The sequence below is a fragment of the Ochlerotatus camptorhynchus genome, unplaced genomic scaffold (assembly GCF_037179485.1).
Source record: "Ochlerotatus camptorhynchus isolate MF236.1 unplaced genomic scaffold, CSIRO-AGI_Acam_v1.1 ptg000169l, whole genome shotgun sequence".
In the NCBI taxonomy this organism is placed as follows: Eukaryota; Metazoa; Arthropoda; class Insecta; order Diptera; family Culicidae; genus Ochlerotatus; species Ochlerotatus camptorhynchus.
Genome location: NW_027040659.1, coordinates 411,373 through 429,038, shown reverse-complemented (window position 1 = coordinate 429,038; position 17,666 = coordinate 411,373). Strand labels below are relative to the sequence as shown.

General features: G+C 38.7%; 1 protein-coding gene across 1 annotated transcript in view; it reads left to right on the top strand.

Moving 5' to 3' along the window:
- The window catches only part of nonC (serine/threonine-protein kinase Smg1), a 70,908-nt gene that overhangs the window by 4,713 nt on the left and 48,529 nt on the right, over window positions 1-17,666 (top strand). Inside the window, exons 5-6 of the mRNA XM_065222421.1 lie at window positions 5,895-8,596; window positions 8,663-9,065. Of these exons, the coding sequence (XP_065078493.1) occupies window positions 5,895-8,596; window positions 8,663-9,065 (3,105 nt within the window). The remainder of the gene's footprint in view (window positions 1-5,894; window positions 8,597-8,662; window positions 9,066-17,666) is intronic.

The following is a 17,666-nucleotide window of genomic DNA, read 5'->3' as shown; positions in this document are numbered from 1 at the left end:
AACGAAACTATCAATTCTATACTTTCATCTTCTCATCTATCGTATAAAAATTACCACTCTAGTCTGTTATTTGAAATTAGCATCTTCAACTTTAAATTAAAAATGATGTTCACGAATATATTTATAATATTAGATTTTTCAACGGCGCCGGTGGTGTAGTGGTAAGCGTGATTACCTCTCACCCCAGCAGGCCTGGGTTCAATCCCAGTCGGCGCCGCCGGGATGTTCTGAGGCATAACATCTCTGATCACGCCTTCCTTCGGATGGGAAGTAAAGCCGTTGGTCCCCGGTTCATGAGTTGATGGGTCGATAGGTAGGGTCCAGGTGTGGGAGCTGCCTTCCTGGCACGTCGCTAGCATTGGTGCTCAGCACGGAAAACAAGATCGACGGAAAAAACAAACCAAAGAAAAAAAAATATAATTTTTTTCGTATTTATTTCTACACTGAAAAAAGTTTTCATATAGTTTCCATTGGGAACGCACATGATATTTTTCCAATAACAAAATTAATGATTTTTACCTGAAATTCACATAACATTCATATGATCACATGAATCCTATGTGATAAATCACATAAACTTCATTGGACACAGGTTCATGTGATTTCGTGGTGCGATTCCTAATTATAAGATCACATGAAAGTTATGTGAAATTCTAATGGATATTTTCCATCGGAAATGTGATTTATTTTTTGAGTGTAAACTCTTTACCATACTTACACTCAAAATAATTTTCACGTCAATGTTACGTGAAAAAATACATAATTTTTTTCCATCGCACTTTTCACGTAAGAGTTACGTGATTCATACATGAAAGCACTCATTTCAGTGCGTTTCGTTTAATTTCGTTTTAAATAAGATGTATCATTGATTTCGCATTTCAAGTATTCCTTGATTCCAATATATCTTTACTGCGGTCAATATACACACATGGGGGAAATAAATTCGAGCGGGATAAGTATCGGAAACGAGGTTACAACCATATGATGTAAGGGAGTTTAACTCGCATTCATACTCATGGTACTTCTTGTCGATATACTGAAAAAAAAACAAACTTTAAAGTTATTCTAACATAATCTTTATCTTTATCTTTCATACTTACAACACCAAATTATACCATGGAAATAAATAGGTAACCAAATTATCTAGATTTTCACTATGTAAACATGCACATTGCAATGCCACCATATTCTTATGATGAGTGATTCACTCATTTATTTTTCATAAGTGAGAATCACTTAGGGTTTATGTGAAATGTACATAGAATTTGTGTATGTGCAAATAACGTAAGTTTCATTACAAAATCTACTGACTTCGAAGGGAATTTCCGTTGATGCATACGTGGTATCACGTAGACTCTACTTGTGTCACGTAAAATTGACAGAAACGGGAAAAAGAGTGACTCTATGTGATTTTTCACGTAACAATAACGTGTGAATTAATTTGAGTGTACCATTACGAGTATCGAGTTGAGTATAGTTTCTAGTTTTAATTATTTCATGCTTTTTCCTAGGCTTTTTTTATAGACTAAATTTTCCCGTTAATTGTACACCTGAACGACGAGGTGACTCAGATGCTGAATCAGAGAGAAAGTGATAATTAGCTTTATTTATCCGGATGTTTGAGTATTCAATGGCGATGAGGCTTCGTTCAAGATGAAATTCAATATGGGAGGTATTCTCAAATCGAAAATGTTCGGCCTTTTTGGTTTTCGGCCTTTTGTGGTACCTTAGAATATTTTCGGCCTTTTGTGATTCGGCCTTGTCGGGTCCTGTGTTATGCCTGATGTGTTCTTTTTTTCCATACTCACGAGTCGCTGTGGTGACATTGGCATCTGTTACTTCCCTGCAGGGTTACCACCAACACTAATCGGGATTCCAGGGGTGATATCGGGTCGACAAGCTGCTCGTGATGATCGTAAAGGGCGCGTGCTGTTCGTAACAGCTAACAGGTCATGTTTTATCCCAATACGTTTTCTTGGGGTTTTCTCAGGTGTACCCTTAAATATTGTCCAATATTTTTTGGTATTTCATGTGATTTCGTTGTAGAACACTAAACAAAGTTTATGCAGTAATAAATTGAAAATCCAAACGCAAATTGTTTTTAAATTCGTTGTACATATTTAACTTGCAATTCTCAAAGAATATTCCCTAGATTTTCATGCTTAATGCTTTAAATCTACCTTGCATATATTCGTAGAATTTTCTTGAAATTAATCTTAAAAAATGTCCAGTTACGTCTGCAGTTAGTGTGCGCCTGAATTTGCTCAAATACTGCCTGCGGCATTACTACCTAAAGCCCCACGTTGCCGAAAGCATTTCAAGTCGATGGTGTGTTATAATCCAATTCCAGAGAACTTTGAGATTTTGGCGTAATTGCATTTGTAAGCAAACACGCCAATCGCCGATTGCTAACGAATAAAAGCTCAATATCGCAAACAAACTATACCAAATGATAAAGGAATCGTTCCTCTACCTGTTTGTGTTCTTAGTTTTTGAAAATGAGCTTTGATTCGTGAGAAATCGGTGATTGACGTGTTTGTTTACAAAAGCAATTACGCTCTAATCTCGAAGTTCTCTGGAATTCTTCTTTACCCAACTATTGTGTTGCTCCTCTCGTCATGACCACCGTAGTCATCTCAGAGAGAAAGCAGTAGGGTGGTTGTTGCGTGTTGTACACTCATCAACATTGTTGACGGCTACTCCCGCCTTGAGTTGTTACATTCAAAGCGTTTTTATGTTACTTCATACGCGAAGTTTGTGATTTTCAGAGTTGGTTGGAAATGCTATCTAACATAAAGCTCTTTAGTACGATAATTTATTAGCTAGAGAATGCTCTTAGAAGAGGGTAGGTAGATAGTTCCGTTAGAGTACGGCATTATACGGCAATGGATTATTATGTTGCATGCAATGATATGGGAAAATAGGGGACTCACGATTCAGCATGGAGAGTGTATGGGAGCCGTTCTAGGGGTTGGTTGTGGCATGTGGTTCATTTTATACATTATAGTTTGACGTGATAAGCATATTCCACTCACGTTCTGGAATGTGGCCTTGAGACTTGAGATCTTGGTTTCATAAGACCCCCTTCTGTCTGGTAAAATCGAAATAAAAAAATTGTTATAATCACTAAACTCTTTCGCTTCAACGCTGAACATCAAAAACCGGGAAATTTTGAAGATTATTATAGGAAAAATCGAGGAAAAGAACGGGAATTTTAAATTGAAAAATCACTGCCACCCTGATAGAAAATGCTTCCTTTCACTGAAGGTGCTCCGATGGTTTGGATTTTTAAGAGTTGGTGTGAAATAAGTATCTCCTCCAAATTTGATCCAAATCGAAAAAGGTATATTTTTTTATTTTTTCTAAGTCCTATATAGACCCTAAAATTTACAAATAATGTATATATGTTGGGTATGTATATGTATATGTATGTGTGTATGTTTATGTGCATTTATAAGTATGGGTATGTATGTATGAATGTATTAATTAATTTATTTATTTATTTATTTATTTATTTATTTATTTATTTATGACTATATATACATGTATGTATATGTATGTATGTATAGTAAGATTTAGGAAAGCTTCAAGAAGCCTTGGACACCTTGACCGTAATCTTCCGGGACCACTTATCGTATTACTTCGGACGTTGCATGACACAGCGCGTCTCACTTTGCCTCAGCTAACTGGCGCTTATGGTTCGCTGATTGTCTCTCCATTTTGTAAGCCATTTGTTTTTATGTGTTTTTTTTTTGTCGGTAGTATTAGTCTTATGTGATAAAAGTGGGCTCGGTGGCCTAATGGTAGCCGTTTTTGCTTACGGGGCAGAAAATCATGGGTTTAATCCCAAGCCCCTTACACAATTGTGCTCGTAGGATTGCATAATTTTATTGTCAGGCTTTAAAAGATCGCGTCACTTTCCAAAGTGATTCCAGATCTCATTTATCCTCCCTACTAACAAAACGTCCCTCCTGTGACAACCGTGGAGATGCAGAGGTATATTCGGTCTCTAGTAACAACGGTTGTCGAACTAACAATCCTTCCCTTCCCCCGATGACCGTAAGGACGTGGCCGGCGCCGTTATTGACCATATAAAGAACCTTCGAAACGTGTACTGTACATAGAGAATGGATAGCTCATCCCAGGCCCCATTCGTTTGGATCTATGTGCAATTTCGCTGGTTCTTGTCAACCACGGAGTAGCAACTACTGAAATGTACGGTCATCCAAGCTCAAGCTCAAGCTCAAGCCCTATATAGACCCTAAAATTTAGTGCTGTGATTTAGTTGTCCAAATGATAACCTATCAGTTAATGAAACAAAAATAACTTGTCGAGTCCCAGTCCCCTGCGCTTTGGTCAGGGAGCGTATAGGGCGTCGTTGTGCCAATTTGATCGTGACACATTTCGAGTATGAGAGAGTGATTGCAGTTTGCTCAAAAGTGCCTGAGTAAAATGCAAATACTGTCGATGATTACCCATATTCTCGTTTATGTCTGGACGTATTTACTATACAGAAACATTTTTATTTGATTTTGTGGTGTGGGTGGGTTTCGGGCGTGGACGGGCATTTGGTTGATAATATTAAGTTTACGTTAGGATAACGTTGAAAAATTGAGAAATGTATCGCTTCACTTTGCATGAACCATTCTGACGGCCCACATTGCCGTGCAGGCGCCGTGTGTTGGCAGGGTCCAATATTGGACAGTTTAATGTTTATAAAGTCCATCAGTTAAAATTATAATTTTGAGCTTTATCTCTATACATTCTTAGATGTTTCTTAGTAGATTATCATGTTGGTGTACGCTGATTCAAAGAGTAAATGGTATTAACAATGAGCTGTGCATAGTTGGGCGTTGTTGAACTTGTGGTACTTGCACAACATTTCATGTGAGTACCAAAGTAACCATATAATCACAAAATAACTTTAAATGTAGGTTCAGAGTGAGAAAATGTCACTGAGATATGGCTGGTTGGGTATTCAGATGAAGCTGTTACTTTAAAAAACTAATCCTTGCTGTACCTCTTTTTCGTTTGCATGTGACACTATTTGATATTACTAACCACACTGAACGTTCATTCCGAGTGGTGAGCGAACCTGAAGAAGAAGATGACTATACAGGATGAGTGGTACCATGACCCTCTTGTCGGAACGAGTGTATTGTTAATGGACCTGGTCTACACCGAAAAAAGTTTTCATATAGCTTCCATTGGGAACGCACATGATATTTTTCCAATAACAAAATTAATGATTTTTATCTGAAATTCACATAACATTCATATGATCACATGAATTCTATGTGTAGTGCGATTTCCAATTATGAAATCACATGAAAGTTATGTGAAATTCTAATGGATATTTTCCATTGGAAATGTGATTTATTTTTTGAGTGTACGATTCAAAGTTGGATTCTGTGATTATAAGTATCACATATAAGGTAAATAAGGTAGCATCATCTTTATCGAAATGTAAGTATTATTGACAATAACCATAACTAGATGATATGCAAATTTATACGATAGGTACCTGGATCAACGTTTTTTAAACATGCGCATTCAATCATGACGGCATCTAATTCTGCATTTTAAACCTACCCAACCCTCTTCCTTTCTACAATCCCTGAGCAGCTGGTTCACCATAAGTGTACCTCGCAGAACTTTTTCAATCCCCATGGGTAAAGATGCTGTGTTGCTCATTCCTCTCCCCTTCCCTGGTGTATTATGGATGCTGTGAATATTCACATCGGTGACATCGCCCCTGACCCTCTTGTACATCATAAAATGAAAATGAAAATGAAAATGAAAAAATAACTTGTCGAGTCCCAGTCTCTACCTAGAACTGCGCACATTTTGGTTTTTTTTTTAAATCTTACAATTTATCTTTTCCAAAATTGTAGGTCAAAAACTGGATATTGTTTGATCGCACCAAAGACAAAAATGTGATCGACATGTCACACTGGGAGCTGGCCGATTTGGGGACGGACGTGCCGAATAACTTTTCGTGTCATAAAATTTTGGGCGACATCGAAAATACCATCGCGTTGACTTTCTTAAAGCAATTCTCTGCCACCAAGGACGAAACGTTGCGTGTCTGCAGCGAGGTGATCCACACTGCCATCCAGGAATGTTTCCTCACGAAATCGAGGGAGTATCTATTCCAGCTGACCGTCTCCAATCATATAGCGCACATTGCGAGAATGAACGAATACACGCCGGACGACTCAAAGTCCATTCGAGTGGAAAAACATTATGGCTCGCTGACCATGATGCGGGTATTGGCGTGGTCAGAGTTTTTCGATTGCAATAAGAATTGCGAAGATTTCAACATGGAGATGAGACTAGATCTGGTGTCTATTGCCAGGAAGGAGAATAATTTCAGACTGTGCCAACACGAGCTGGATATTTTCTACAAAAACTCAAAGTTGGCCTCAGAGTTGAATTTGGAGCAACAGCTGAATGTGGATGTGGCACAGCAGCACCTGATGGCTGTCGAGCATGGTTGCGAAATCTGGGATGAGAGTTTATCACGAGCTGTTTATGAACAATGTAAGTGGCTCTACTGTCAACCGAGTAGAAAACACGAAGCTATTCAGTTCGCATCCGTAGCGGCTAGTAAAATCAATAAGCGATTGAGCTATTCGGAGTCCAGTGCATCGAGTAATTTACGTGAAAGAGGATCACGGTTCTTTCTAACCTTGGCAGATTGGGTGCAAAATGAAGACATCAAGCTTATTCAACAGGATTCCAGTTCTCCGTTGAATGGATTGATTGCTTCGCTACCGGAAGTTAAACCTTTACCGGATAGTCGGATGGTATCGATATTTTCATCGATGGACATTGTCGTGGGAAAGATTCTTCAAGCAAGTACACATACCTGCCCGGAACTGGCCAAAGCATGGTGCCAGTTTGGATCGTGGTGTTATCGATGGGGGAAAAAAATGGTAGAGTTCAACACGGATGCGAATACAGCGCACAACATCAATTTAGAAGAAATCAATAAAATTTTACCATCCACCTTATCAGAGGATCTCCAAAAGCTGATTCTGGTCATTCTAAACCAACACGAGGTCATTTCCGAGGAAGAAGAATTTGGTTTGAATGAGACTAGTTCTACAGATCTTTTGGAATCGCTGAAGGCCACCGTGCCTGAACTACACAACTGTCCTCCTGAGAAGCTTCAGTCTATTGTTGAAATTTGGCGTCAGACTCACAAAACCGTTTACGGATATTACGAGGCGGCAGCGTCGGCTTACTTCAGATTCCTGGAACTTTCCTCGTCGGTTGAGATGGAAAATGAAAATGGAAATTCCTCCACTGTTACAGCAACGCTCCGTTTGCTACGGTTGATTGTCAAACATGCTCTCGGCTTGAAAGAGGTTCTGGAGCGCGGCCTTGCAACCACACCTACTAAGCCATGGCGCGTAATTACGCCGCAGTTGTTCTCTAGATTGAACCACCATGAACCATACGTGAGAAAACGTGTATCAGAGCTACTGTGTCGAGTGGCTAAAGACGCCCCGCAATTGATCATATTTCCTGCCGTGGTAGGTTCCGTTCAGGAGAAAAAGGTAGACATTAGTGAAATGAGCGAAGATGAATCAGTAGAGGCATTGCCGAAAGATTCCAACGACGAAACTTTGGGCCTCGTGTATTGCTTCAATGCCCTGCTGGATATTTTATCGAAAGAAGCGCCTGAAACCGTTCAACAGGTAAAGGTGCTAGTTCACGAACTGAGGAGGATTTCACTCCTGTGGGACGAATTCTGGGTTATATCACTGCAACAAATCTACTCGGAATATAACAAGAGTTTTATCAATTTCGAAAACGAGTTGCATAAACTAAGAGAAAGTAGTCAACTGGAACAAAAACGGGATCTTGTCATAGAAAAGCACAAACTCCTGCATCGACCTTTGGTATTCGTGCTTGAACAGATGTACGAAATGACGTCTAGAGCTCCGGAAACTGCACATGAGCGACACTTCCAGGACCGCTATCTAAAATACATAAGCTTGATGATTGAAAAACTGAAAGAACCACTAGAGTTCAACAAACCTAACGAAGGCTGGACACGGTTTAAGGTTCTGTTTGGTCAATTGCAGCAACGTGGCCAAAAACGGACTTCATTCTCGTTGCGCCTTTCCGAGATCAGCCCAGTCTTAGCCAAGCTGTCGAATACAGCAATTTCAATGCCGGGCATTGAAAGCACTCAAATGCAGCAGATTTTGATCCGATCCGTTGATAACTTGGTGCAGATCTTACCTACCAAGACCAAACCCAAGAAGCTAATGTTCTATGGAAACGATGGTCGCCGGTACAGTTACTTGTTCAAAGGTCTCGAAGACCTCCACCTGGATGAACGCATTATGCAATTCCTCTCGATAGCGAACCTGATGATGACAAAATCCATCGACTGCTACGGTAATGTTACATACTATCGCGCAGAGCATTACTCTGTTATTCCTCTTGGGCCACGATCCGGCTTAATCAACTGGGTAGACAACACGGTACCAATATTTTCGCTGTACAAAAAGTGGCAACAGCGGGAAGCTCAGCAGAAGAAAGACAAACCAGTTAATCGACCTTCGGAATTGTACTATCAGTAAGTTCTTAGCTTTTCGCGATAATTTCAAAATTCTAACCAACTGAACATTGTTTCTCCACACAGAAAATTAACTCCTCTACTCCAGCAACATGGGTTGAAAACCAGCGACAATCGAAAGGATTGGCCAGTGCAAGCGCTAAAGCAAGTGCTCCGGGAATTGCAAGAAGAAACTCCTCGCGATTTGTTGGCAAAAGAGTTATGGTGTCAAAGTACAACAGCTGCCACCTGGCGGCAAGTGATTAGAAACTATTCTTTATCCGTGGCAGTGATGAGTGTTATTGGTTATATAATTGGGCTTGGGGATCGCCATCTGGACAATGTGTTGGTGAAGTTGGCCTCCGGAGAAATAGTGCATATCGATTATAATGTGTGCTTTGAGAAAGGAAAAACTCTACGGGTACCGGAAAAGGTACCCTTCCGGATGACGCCGAATCTGGAGGAAGCACTGGGCATCACTGGAATCGAGGTGAGTGCTACCTATTTTCATCAATTATGTAAAACAACCCATAGCTGGTGGTTCGAAAGACCAAATTCGTGAACTTTTTCATTTGCACCGTTGATAGTGATTTTTTGAATGGGGTGTCTTGAATAAATGTTTTTGAAAATGATAAGACCCATTGATTTGTGTTTATGTCTAGTTCAAAACTTTCCACGGTACTGCAAAAAATGATCTTTTACGTCGTTTTCGTTTTTGCGGTGTAGCTACACCGGTGTTTTACTGCCTATATTTGCATATAACTCCCATATAGATTTCCGTCAATTTTTAGATAACAGCACTACCCGAGTAGCGGCACCGGTGGTGTAGTGGTAAGCGTGATTGCCTCTCACCCTAGCAGGCCTGGGTTCAATCCCAGTCGGCGCCGCCGGGATGTTCTGAGGCATACCATCTCTGATCACGCCTTCCTTCGGAAGGGAAGTAAACCTGTTGGTCCCCGGTCCATGAGTTGATAGGTAATAGGTGGGGTCCAGGTGTGGCGGCTGCCTCCCTGGCATCGGTAGCATTGGTGCTCAGCACGGAAAACAAATCAAGGAAAAAAAAGCACTACCCGAGCAAAGTCGATTAACAAAATGAAAGCAAATCGATATTAAAGTTTGCAGTTCCTATCATAATGAAAGCTCATTTTGATTTCAATTGTCACGACATTAGTCTGATATCATATTGTGCTTTAATTATGCAGTCAAAACTTTTTAAATGAAAGCAACTTACTTGCAGTTCTGCTGTTAACGTCTTTTGTTTAAAATTTAATTTTAGCTCATCTGTCGTTGAACTAACGATTATTGTTTATTTGTTTTGTTTAACACATTTTAGATCATTGAAGCTCGCGGGGTGAGATTTGAGCTCAAGTCTTTCAGCGTGAGAAGCATGGATGCTAACGATTTACGCCAGGCCCGTATTAAGTTACACATTATGAATGCAAAATCAGAAATCAAATAAACTGATTTTGCATTCATCATGTTTGGCTGAATACGGGCCTGGCGTAAATCGTTAGTATCCATTGCATTGATTTCTTTGAAAGCAAGATTAGTTTTCCGTTCGATTCAACAGTGTAAAAGTTTGCTCTCATTTTTGCTGTGTTAACCATTAAGCCAACCAAAATGAGATCAACTGAAGTATTCAAAATAAGTTACATCATAACAGCAACATTTGAAGTTCAATTTGATCTCCAGCTTTGCTCTAGTATCTACTATCTATTGACACATATATTCATATTATGTGTTAAAACTTCGGACTTTGATAATGAAAAATGTGAAAACAAACCACAGAGATGAACCAGCCGACGGCTGAAAGTCTCTTTAATAAAGAAAGATAAGTTGTGAAAACAATATCAAGTCATGTGGCAGCCCAAGGCTAAATGTCTCCTTAATAAAGTTATATATCAATCTTTATCTTCATCTGTGAATTCAATCAAGTGAATTCATTGGCGTTTCAATGGCGTTTCAATGCGTTAGGCCGAGTTTAGAATCCATAGGCCGAGTTTGGCATCAAGAAGCAGTGTCTATAACAATATCTCAACAATATGTTTCCATTTATCAAATCTTACGTACGGAAAGGTAAATAAATTTGGAAGCCATCAGTAATAATAACATTCCGTTTGGTGCTAAACTACGCTAGATTAAGAAATACTAAGTGCGGGTTGTGCCTAATAGGCCGAAAATGGGGTGGCTAACCCTATTTTTCATGTGTATTAATTGAGTGGTATTGAATTATTTCGTCCGGACTTTTAAAATAAAATTTAAATTATTTGTTGGTTTTTTTTTTATTGGGTATCAAGCTGGAGCTGCGTGACAGCTTAGTTTTCAAGACTTGACCCGTTTGAATAAATTTTGCTTCTATCTTTGACAATACAGCAGAAGGACTAGCCTATGTTGGCCGCTTGAACACTGGATTCCGTGTGTGTTGTTTCAAGATAGTTATAGAAAAAAAAAGCGTTTGACAAGCTCTACCGAATTGCGTATCACTTCTGTGTAAGCTCCGTAGACGTAGGCGCGTTGATTCCGACAGCCACGAAAAGTTAAACATGCATCAATACCACATAAGGAAAGATCGATTTTACGTAGGGTTTAGTTCATAGATTAACATTGACTGCTGTTTACAAATGTAAGTACTTGAACACTAAGAAATAAGTTAACTCAAAGGCTTTAACCGCATATATAAGAGATTTCGCGTATTGAGAGAATAATATAGTAATCGAGTTCAACAAACTCAGGGGAATACAATACCTCCAAAAGTTTAAAAGTTGTTTTCTCCGCCCATCTCTCCCTCTGAATAATTCTAATTCCGAGTATCATCCAAATCCTAGGCGCCTTATGCAAAAGTGACACACAAGAAATAAGTGTTAATTTGTTTACTAAAATGAACTATGGCGATTGTGTATGGCAAGTTTTGATATAATGCTCCTCGTGTTTATTTGCGAAATTCAGATCAAAGAAAGATTACTTGCATAGAGAATCAAGTTGGCAAGGCATTTGTGATCATCTTCCGGTCGTATTAAACAGGTCCAACTCTGATCAAATCCACCCGTATATTTTTTATAACGGCAAATAACTCACCAACACTAGCGCATTGTCAGTACTTGATCCAAACCATTACAAGCCGAACATTGCATTCTCTTCGTCAACTTTCTCTTTCGTTAATTACTGGAGCACATAACCTTTTCTTGTTGTGTTTGTTGTATTAGATGCTAGATAAAAGATTCATTTATTAATCTGTGTGCTGAAAATACATGAAAATATAATGGCCGTGGTGATACAAAGAAAAAGTTGACGAAGAGAATCTGTCAATGTTACTTTGGACCTAATGCAATGTTCAGCGTGATTTGTGGAATAGTTGTTCTATCATTTGCGTTATCGTTCGTTTATGTTTTTATTATTATTATGGAACATTCAAACCGCAGCAATCAAAATAAATATTGCTTGCGAAAGAAAACAGCTGATGAACTCACATTCATCAGTTTGACATCCAGTGGTGGTTTGTTTACTTTTGCCTATTAGTAGATTCAAGTGGATTTGAGTTTTTGAATAAAAAGGACCAACAAATATGTTATCCAGCTATGTTCTTTATGAAAATCGTCCTCTCTAAAAAAAAACATTTAATAAAAAGTCCACGTAAACAAACCACCACCAGATGTAAAAATAAAGTGAGGTTAGCCCGATGGTGCAGCTCCCTATAAAGCATTTTATGAGACGTTTCTAATCAGCTGATTTATCAAGTTATTAATGAACTTTGACAGCAGGCAGTAACCCACAAGGAGAAAAAAAAAATACTACCCACAATTTGAGTTCTTATTACTTGATTTTGTGTTGAGTCTCTCACTTGAACTCGTTGTTGTTGTCAAAAAATGAACGAGAGATTCGACCCAACTATATAGTTCAGCCCAATAAGTTACTTTTGAGTAAATTGCATATTCAAAAATTTAGTAGAATATACTTAAGAGTAAGTATTTTTTGCTGATGTTAAATCGAAACTACTATATGCAATTTACTCAAATTTGGGTTATTGGGCTGAACCCGGAAATTGAGGGAAAAGTACTTAATGTTGAGTAGTTTTTCATCTCTGTGTAACGACTGTGAGAAGCAACATCAATATCATCAAATTCTGTCAGGCAAACTGGCTCCTGTCATTGCGTAAAGTGGACGCTAAACCGAAGACAACAAATCAAGAAGACTGGCAACTCTTCCATTTTCTCATACGAACACTATGAGACAGGTACAATCGCGTCATCTGTCGCTCAAAGGTAAATGCTCTCTTACGAATTTGATAGCAAAGATTACAGCCTCAGAAGAAAGGTTTGTGTATTTGCTCATTTTTAAATGCGTTGCTTCCACCTTTACTCAAGCGCAGCGCTATTATATCTGTCGCTTGGATTCTAGCAAAGTTGCCAGTCTTCTTGATGTGATGTCTTCGGTTAAACTCAGGCGAACAAAAGAGCCGACAAATTTATATCGACTCACCTGCTTCAATCACATCACAATGCTCATTGGCAGCGCTCCTCGGACTCCAGGAACATACTATCGAATATTTTCGGTGTATAATGGGAGAGTGTTATCACCGATTTTGAGACAGCGATATTTTCATGGTTTGGATGGGGGAGGAAAATTAATAATCGTTAAAGAATGCGAGATGAAAGTACTGTCGATTTACCGCTCTGCGGAAAGCAGGGTCACTTATCTTTATTATACAAATAAAGGGCTGTTCATAAACTACGTAGACACCTAGGGGGGGGGGGGTAACAATTTATTGTCTACGCAGGACAGGGGGGGTCAAGAATAAAAAAAAACTGTCTACGTAGTTAATGAACAGCCCCTAAGGCTCCCTCTCATAATTTGTCATGAGTGTATTCGCGGCATGTAATCATGGCTCAATGTTCCTGTGCTTAAAAATGTTCCGTTGGATTTGTTAAACATATCACGATTCGTTTTATGGCTTGTCCGTAAACTACGTAGATGATTCGAATTCTTCTTATTTTTCTTTTCTTCCTTCTGTTCTTCTTTTTCTTTGGCTTTATGACGTCCGTACTAGGATTTTATGCCAGTTCTCATTAGTGTTCTTTAAGCACTTCCACAGTTTTGAATGCTAAATATGAGCATATTCAGGCAAAAATTTGCTTCTTCTACTAAAAAATGCGTATTCGGCTTTCAATAAGCTCAAATTAAATGCTATGAATTGGGTTGTTAGTGGAATACTCATAAGTGCAAACAAAAAAACATGGACCAAATTCCTAAGTGGGATTAAATGGGAAATAATCACTTTTTTTTTGCTCTTCCAGCTCAAATTGCTTGTTGGGAATTAAGAGCTTTCCAAGTCTGTACCAACCCCGTAACGTTGGTAGATCACCTTTTTGTGGTACGTTATGGGATGTAAGATCTACCACCGATTCTTATTCCTGACTACTTCTAACTAGGGGAACAGGATCTTTCAGTGATCAAGGGAACACATCTTAGTCCTTGTTACTTTTTATGCCTTGTTGATAGTGACAAGACTCGGCTTCGTCCACAGAGGATGATCTTGAAACAAGGAAAAATGAGTTAGTAAGTCTTCATTTATGTGATTCTTGATTTACTATTTGTTGTTCTCTAGTTTGAAATGGTTAAGACTATGCATGGTCATTATCGGTGTCATTGCTTAATTTTGTTGCTAAGGAATCCAATTTTGACTGACAAAAGAGCGCGCCTTTGAAGGGTGCTCTCACTCTTCGAAGGGTATAAATAGCGGGACCTTTCAATTCAGAGGCGTCACAAACCAATCCCACCAAGGTGGTCGACCGTGTACTAAGTCTAGGACTAATTCTGTAAAACAAATTTTGAATTTTGCCCATACCTAAAGATGAAGAAAGCAATTAAATCACTTAGTAAAAATTTATATGGTAATCGTCCAAGTTAAACTAAAATAAAGATCATTTAAACTAACTAATTCAGAGGCGTCGCGTGCCTCATTTGTTTACCTGTGCACCAAACTTTATTCGTTATAGTTTACCACCACATATTAGTTTTTGTTGTATTTTTCAATGCTCCATGAATTTGAGGTATATATTCTCAATTACTTTATTAATCACTACCTTCACACTAAGATTATTTTACCGAAATCTCAACAGCTGAACGTTCGGTAAACAGTTCGGTGATTTTTCACAGATACCTATTCGTTGAAAAATTGCAAGAAATTTGTGTAAAATCACCGAACTGTTTACCGAACGTTCAGCTGTTCAGATTTCGGTCGAATTTCACAGATTTCGGTAACATTTACAGTAACATTTCGTAACATTTGAAGGGTCTATCATCTTGTGTAAACAAAACTTGTGTGGCTCTTTTCGCGCTCGAAGTAGAAGGAATTTCAAAACATAACTAATTCTCGTTTTTATCACAAGACTAACTCTTTCGACTGAAGTGTAATGAAGAATATCCGTCAAACACTTCCGAAAACATTTTTTGATACAACACAGTGTCAAAATCTAGAGAAAATTCATAAAGTCCCCTGGGTAGCAAACTTGAATTAATCAACTCTTTATTCATCAAAACAACACTATCAGAATGAACCAGGGGAAGCTCATAAGTTTTGACAGGCGGACCGGCGCAACCATCGCTAATTAGGTTTTGCACCGTCGGGGTTAACCTCAATCTGATGACAGTTCAGTGGTACGGTTTACGTGGACTTAGTCGTTTTTTTCTTGGGTAGATTTTCTCGATAATTTTTCAGACTGCAGTGAGATGTAAACCACACTTCTGCATTGTCCACAAGCAACATCCTTTCACCGCGCTGTTCCTCGACAATTTTCAAGTTAAAATTCGGAAATTTTAGAATTTGTTTTTTTTTCGAAAAAACGACTAAGTGCTTGTAAACAGTACAGGTTGTTCTTGAACACATATGTGTTCATTTTTAGTAAACAGGGCCCCGCTGTTGTGTCACTTTTTGTCGAGTGAGTGACTTCAAATCCATCCGTGCACTTCGACAGTGAGCATGCATAAGGGCCTATACGCGATGATCGATTCTCTTCGTCGATTTTCTCTTTTGTTAATAACTCGCTAGATTTAACGTTTCTCGATGCGTTTGCTGTTGCTTTTGATAGCCAATACAACCTGTTACTACTCTGCATTGAACAAATTCTAGAAAATTGTTTCGCCTAGCTGTAGCAATGCAAAGAGAAAATCGATGAAGAGAATCGATCATCGCGTATTCGCCCTTATGAATGCTCACTGTCGACTTGTCTATTACGTACTGCAGCGTGACGTCATAAATGAACTCAGTGTTAATCGGCTGAACCTTTTTGACAGTTCAGTGGTACTGTTTACAAGCACTTAATCGTTTTTTCGAAAAAAAATTCTAAAATTTCTGAATTTTAACTTGAAAATTGTCAAAAATGTTGTAAACATTACTGAACATCTGCGAACAGATAGATATACGTCACTGCCAACATACTGAGAACAGATAGAAATACGTCACTGCCAACAGCTGTTTCGTGTAAAAAGATAAACATTGCAATATAATACGAACACCACTAACCATTTGCACATTTCACTAACACCAATAAGCCCTTTGGCCCAGACCTTATATAAACGTCATTGAGGCACCCATACATCACAAAGTTCTTCTAATTTAAACTCACACACTCAAACCGGTCTCCAAGTATGATACACGTCCAAAGCGTACCAGACTGCTGTTTCCGTGTTGCTCCCGTTTGACGCGTGACTGCTGAAAGTTTCAATTACAATTAGTGGTGCAAACCGCTATGTATTGTGGAAAATTTAGTGGTATGTTTCAAGAGGTGATAGAAGGTCTGCTTGGCTTACACCAGGCATTTGACCATTAACAAACTTGCCACCCGCCAACCAAAAAAGCTCGCTTTTAGGTGCACTATTTAACGAGTTTTGTCATGGTAGTGATATCGACATGCTTAGAAATCAATGCATTAGGGATTAGGCAGACCATCCCAACTGAATTTAATCCTTTTTGAAGCAAACCAAGGTCGAAGATTTAATTGAACCACACTATAAAATAGTGTATTCATGGTCACATGTGGTCTGGAGTAAAGAAGTACAGCTATAATGCGATCATAAAATCTATAAAAATCTAAACGCATTTTTTTAAGTTATTTACACCTCCGTCGTGCACAGGTTGTACATGTGGACACGACGTTTCAATTATAATCAATACCTTGCCATGAAGGCAAGAATGACAACTGTATCAAAATCGAATATTTCATCATTTCTCATACGACATACACTGGGATAATACGACATGCACTAAACTAAGGACACCGGATACATTACAATAAATCAAATTACTGGTCGCAGTTGTTTTATGTCCCGAACAGTGAAATAAAAGCCTGTATCATTTTTGCATCAGTATTATTGTGTGAAGTTCAATAATATTCCGTGCCCAGGGAAGCCGAGAAATTTTCCAACCCGAAAAATTCCAAGATCGGACGATTAATCGAACCTAGCCGCACCAGCATGATCATGCTTTATAGCTGCGCCTTCACCGACTGAGCTAAGGGAGGCCTTTGGATTCAAAGATCCCACATTTACCTACTTTAAAAAATGTAATACGAAGGCATTTAAGGTGTTGATCAATTTCACCACACATCGATATTTTCAAATTCCTAAAGCTAAACAAAACTATCAATATGATAAGTATCGCTAAAACACCCTCCAAACGAAACCTAAGGAGCTCCTCTTTCATTAGAGGCTAGTTTGAAAATGTTCTATCGGGAGCCATTTTTCCATACAATTTTGAGACTTAAATGGACGTGATTTTCACTGAAAAATACGAAACAAATAAATATTGTTCTAGGCCCCCTTTTAGAACATTTCGAAACAAGCCTCATATGTATGACAGAGCGAGTCCAAGCTTTCGTTTGGTGGGTGTTTCAGCGATTATTATTTTTTTTAAATAAGGTTGTCTCTCATAGACACCGTGAGAACGATATAGTCCTCGTACCGTGCCGATTCAAATTTCGGACACTTAAACTCGAATTTCGGACACTTTTAAAAGTTGATTATCTTGGTCGAATATGATCCATCCACATGTCTTGTAAATTTTAAATTTTTTTGACTAGTGCCCTCCACGATCATC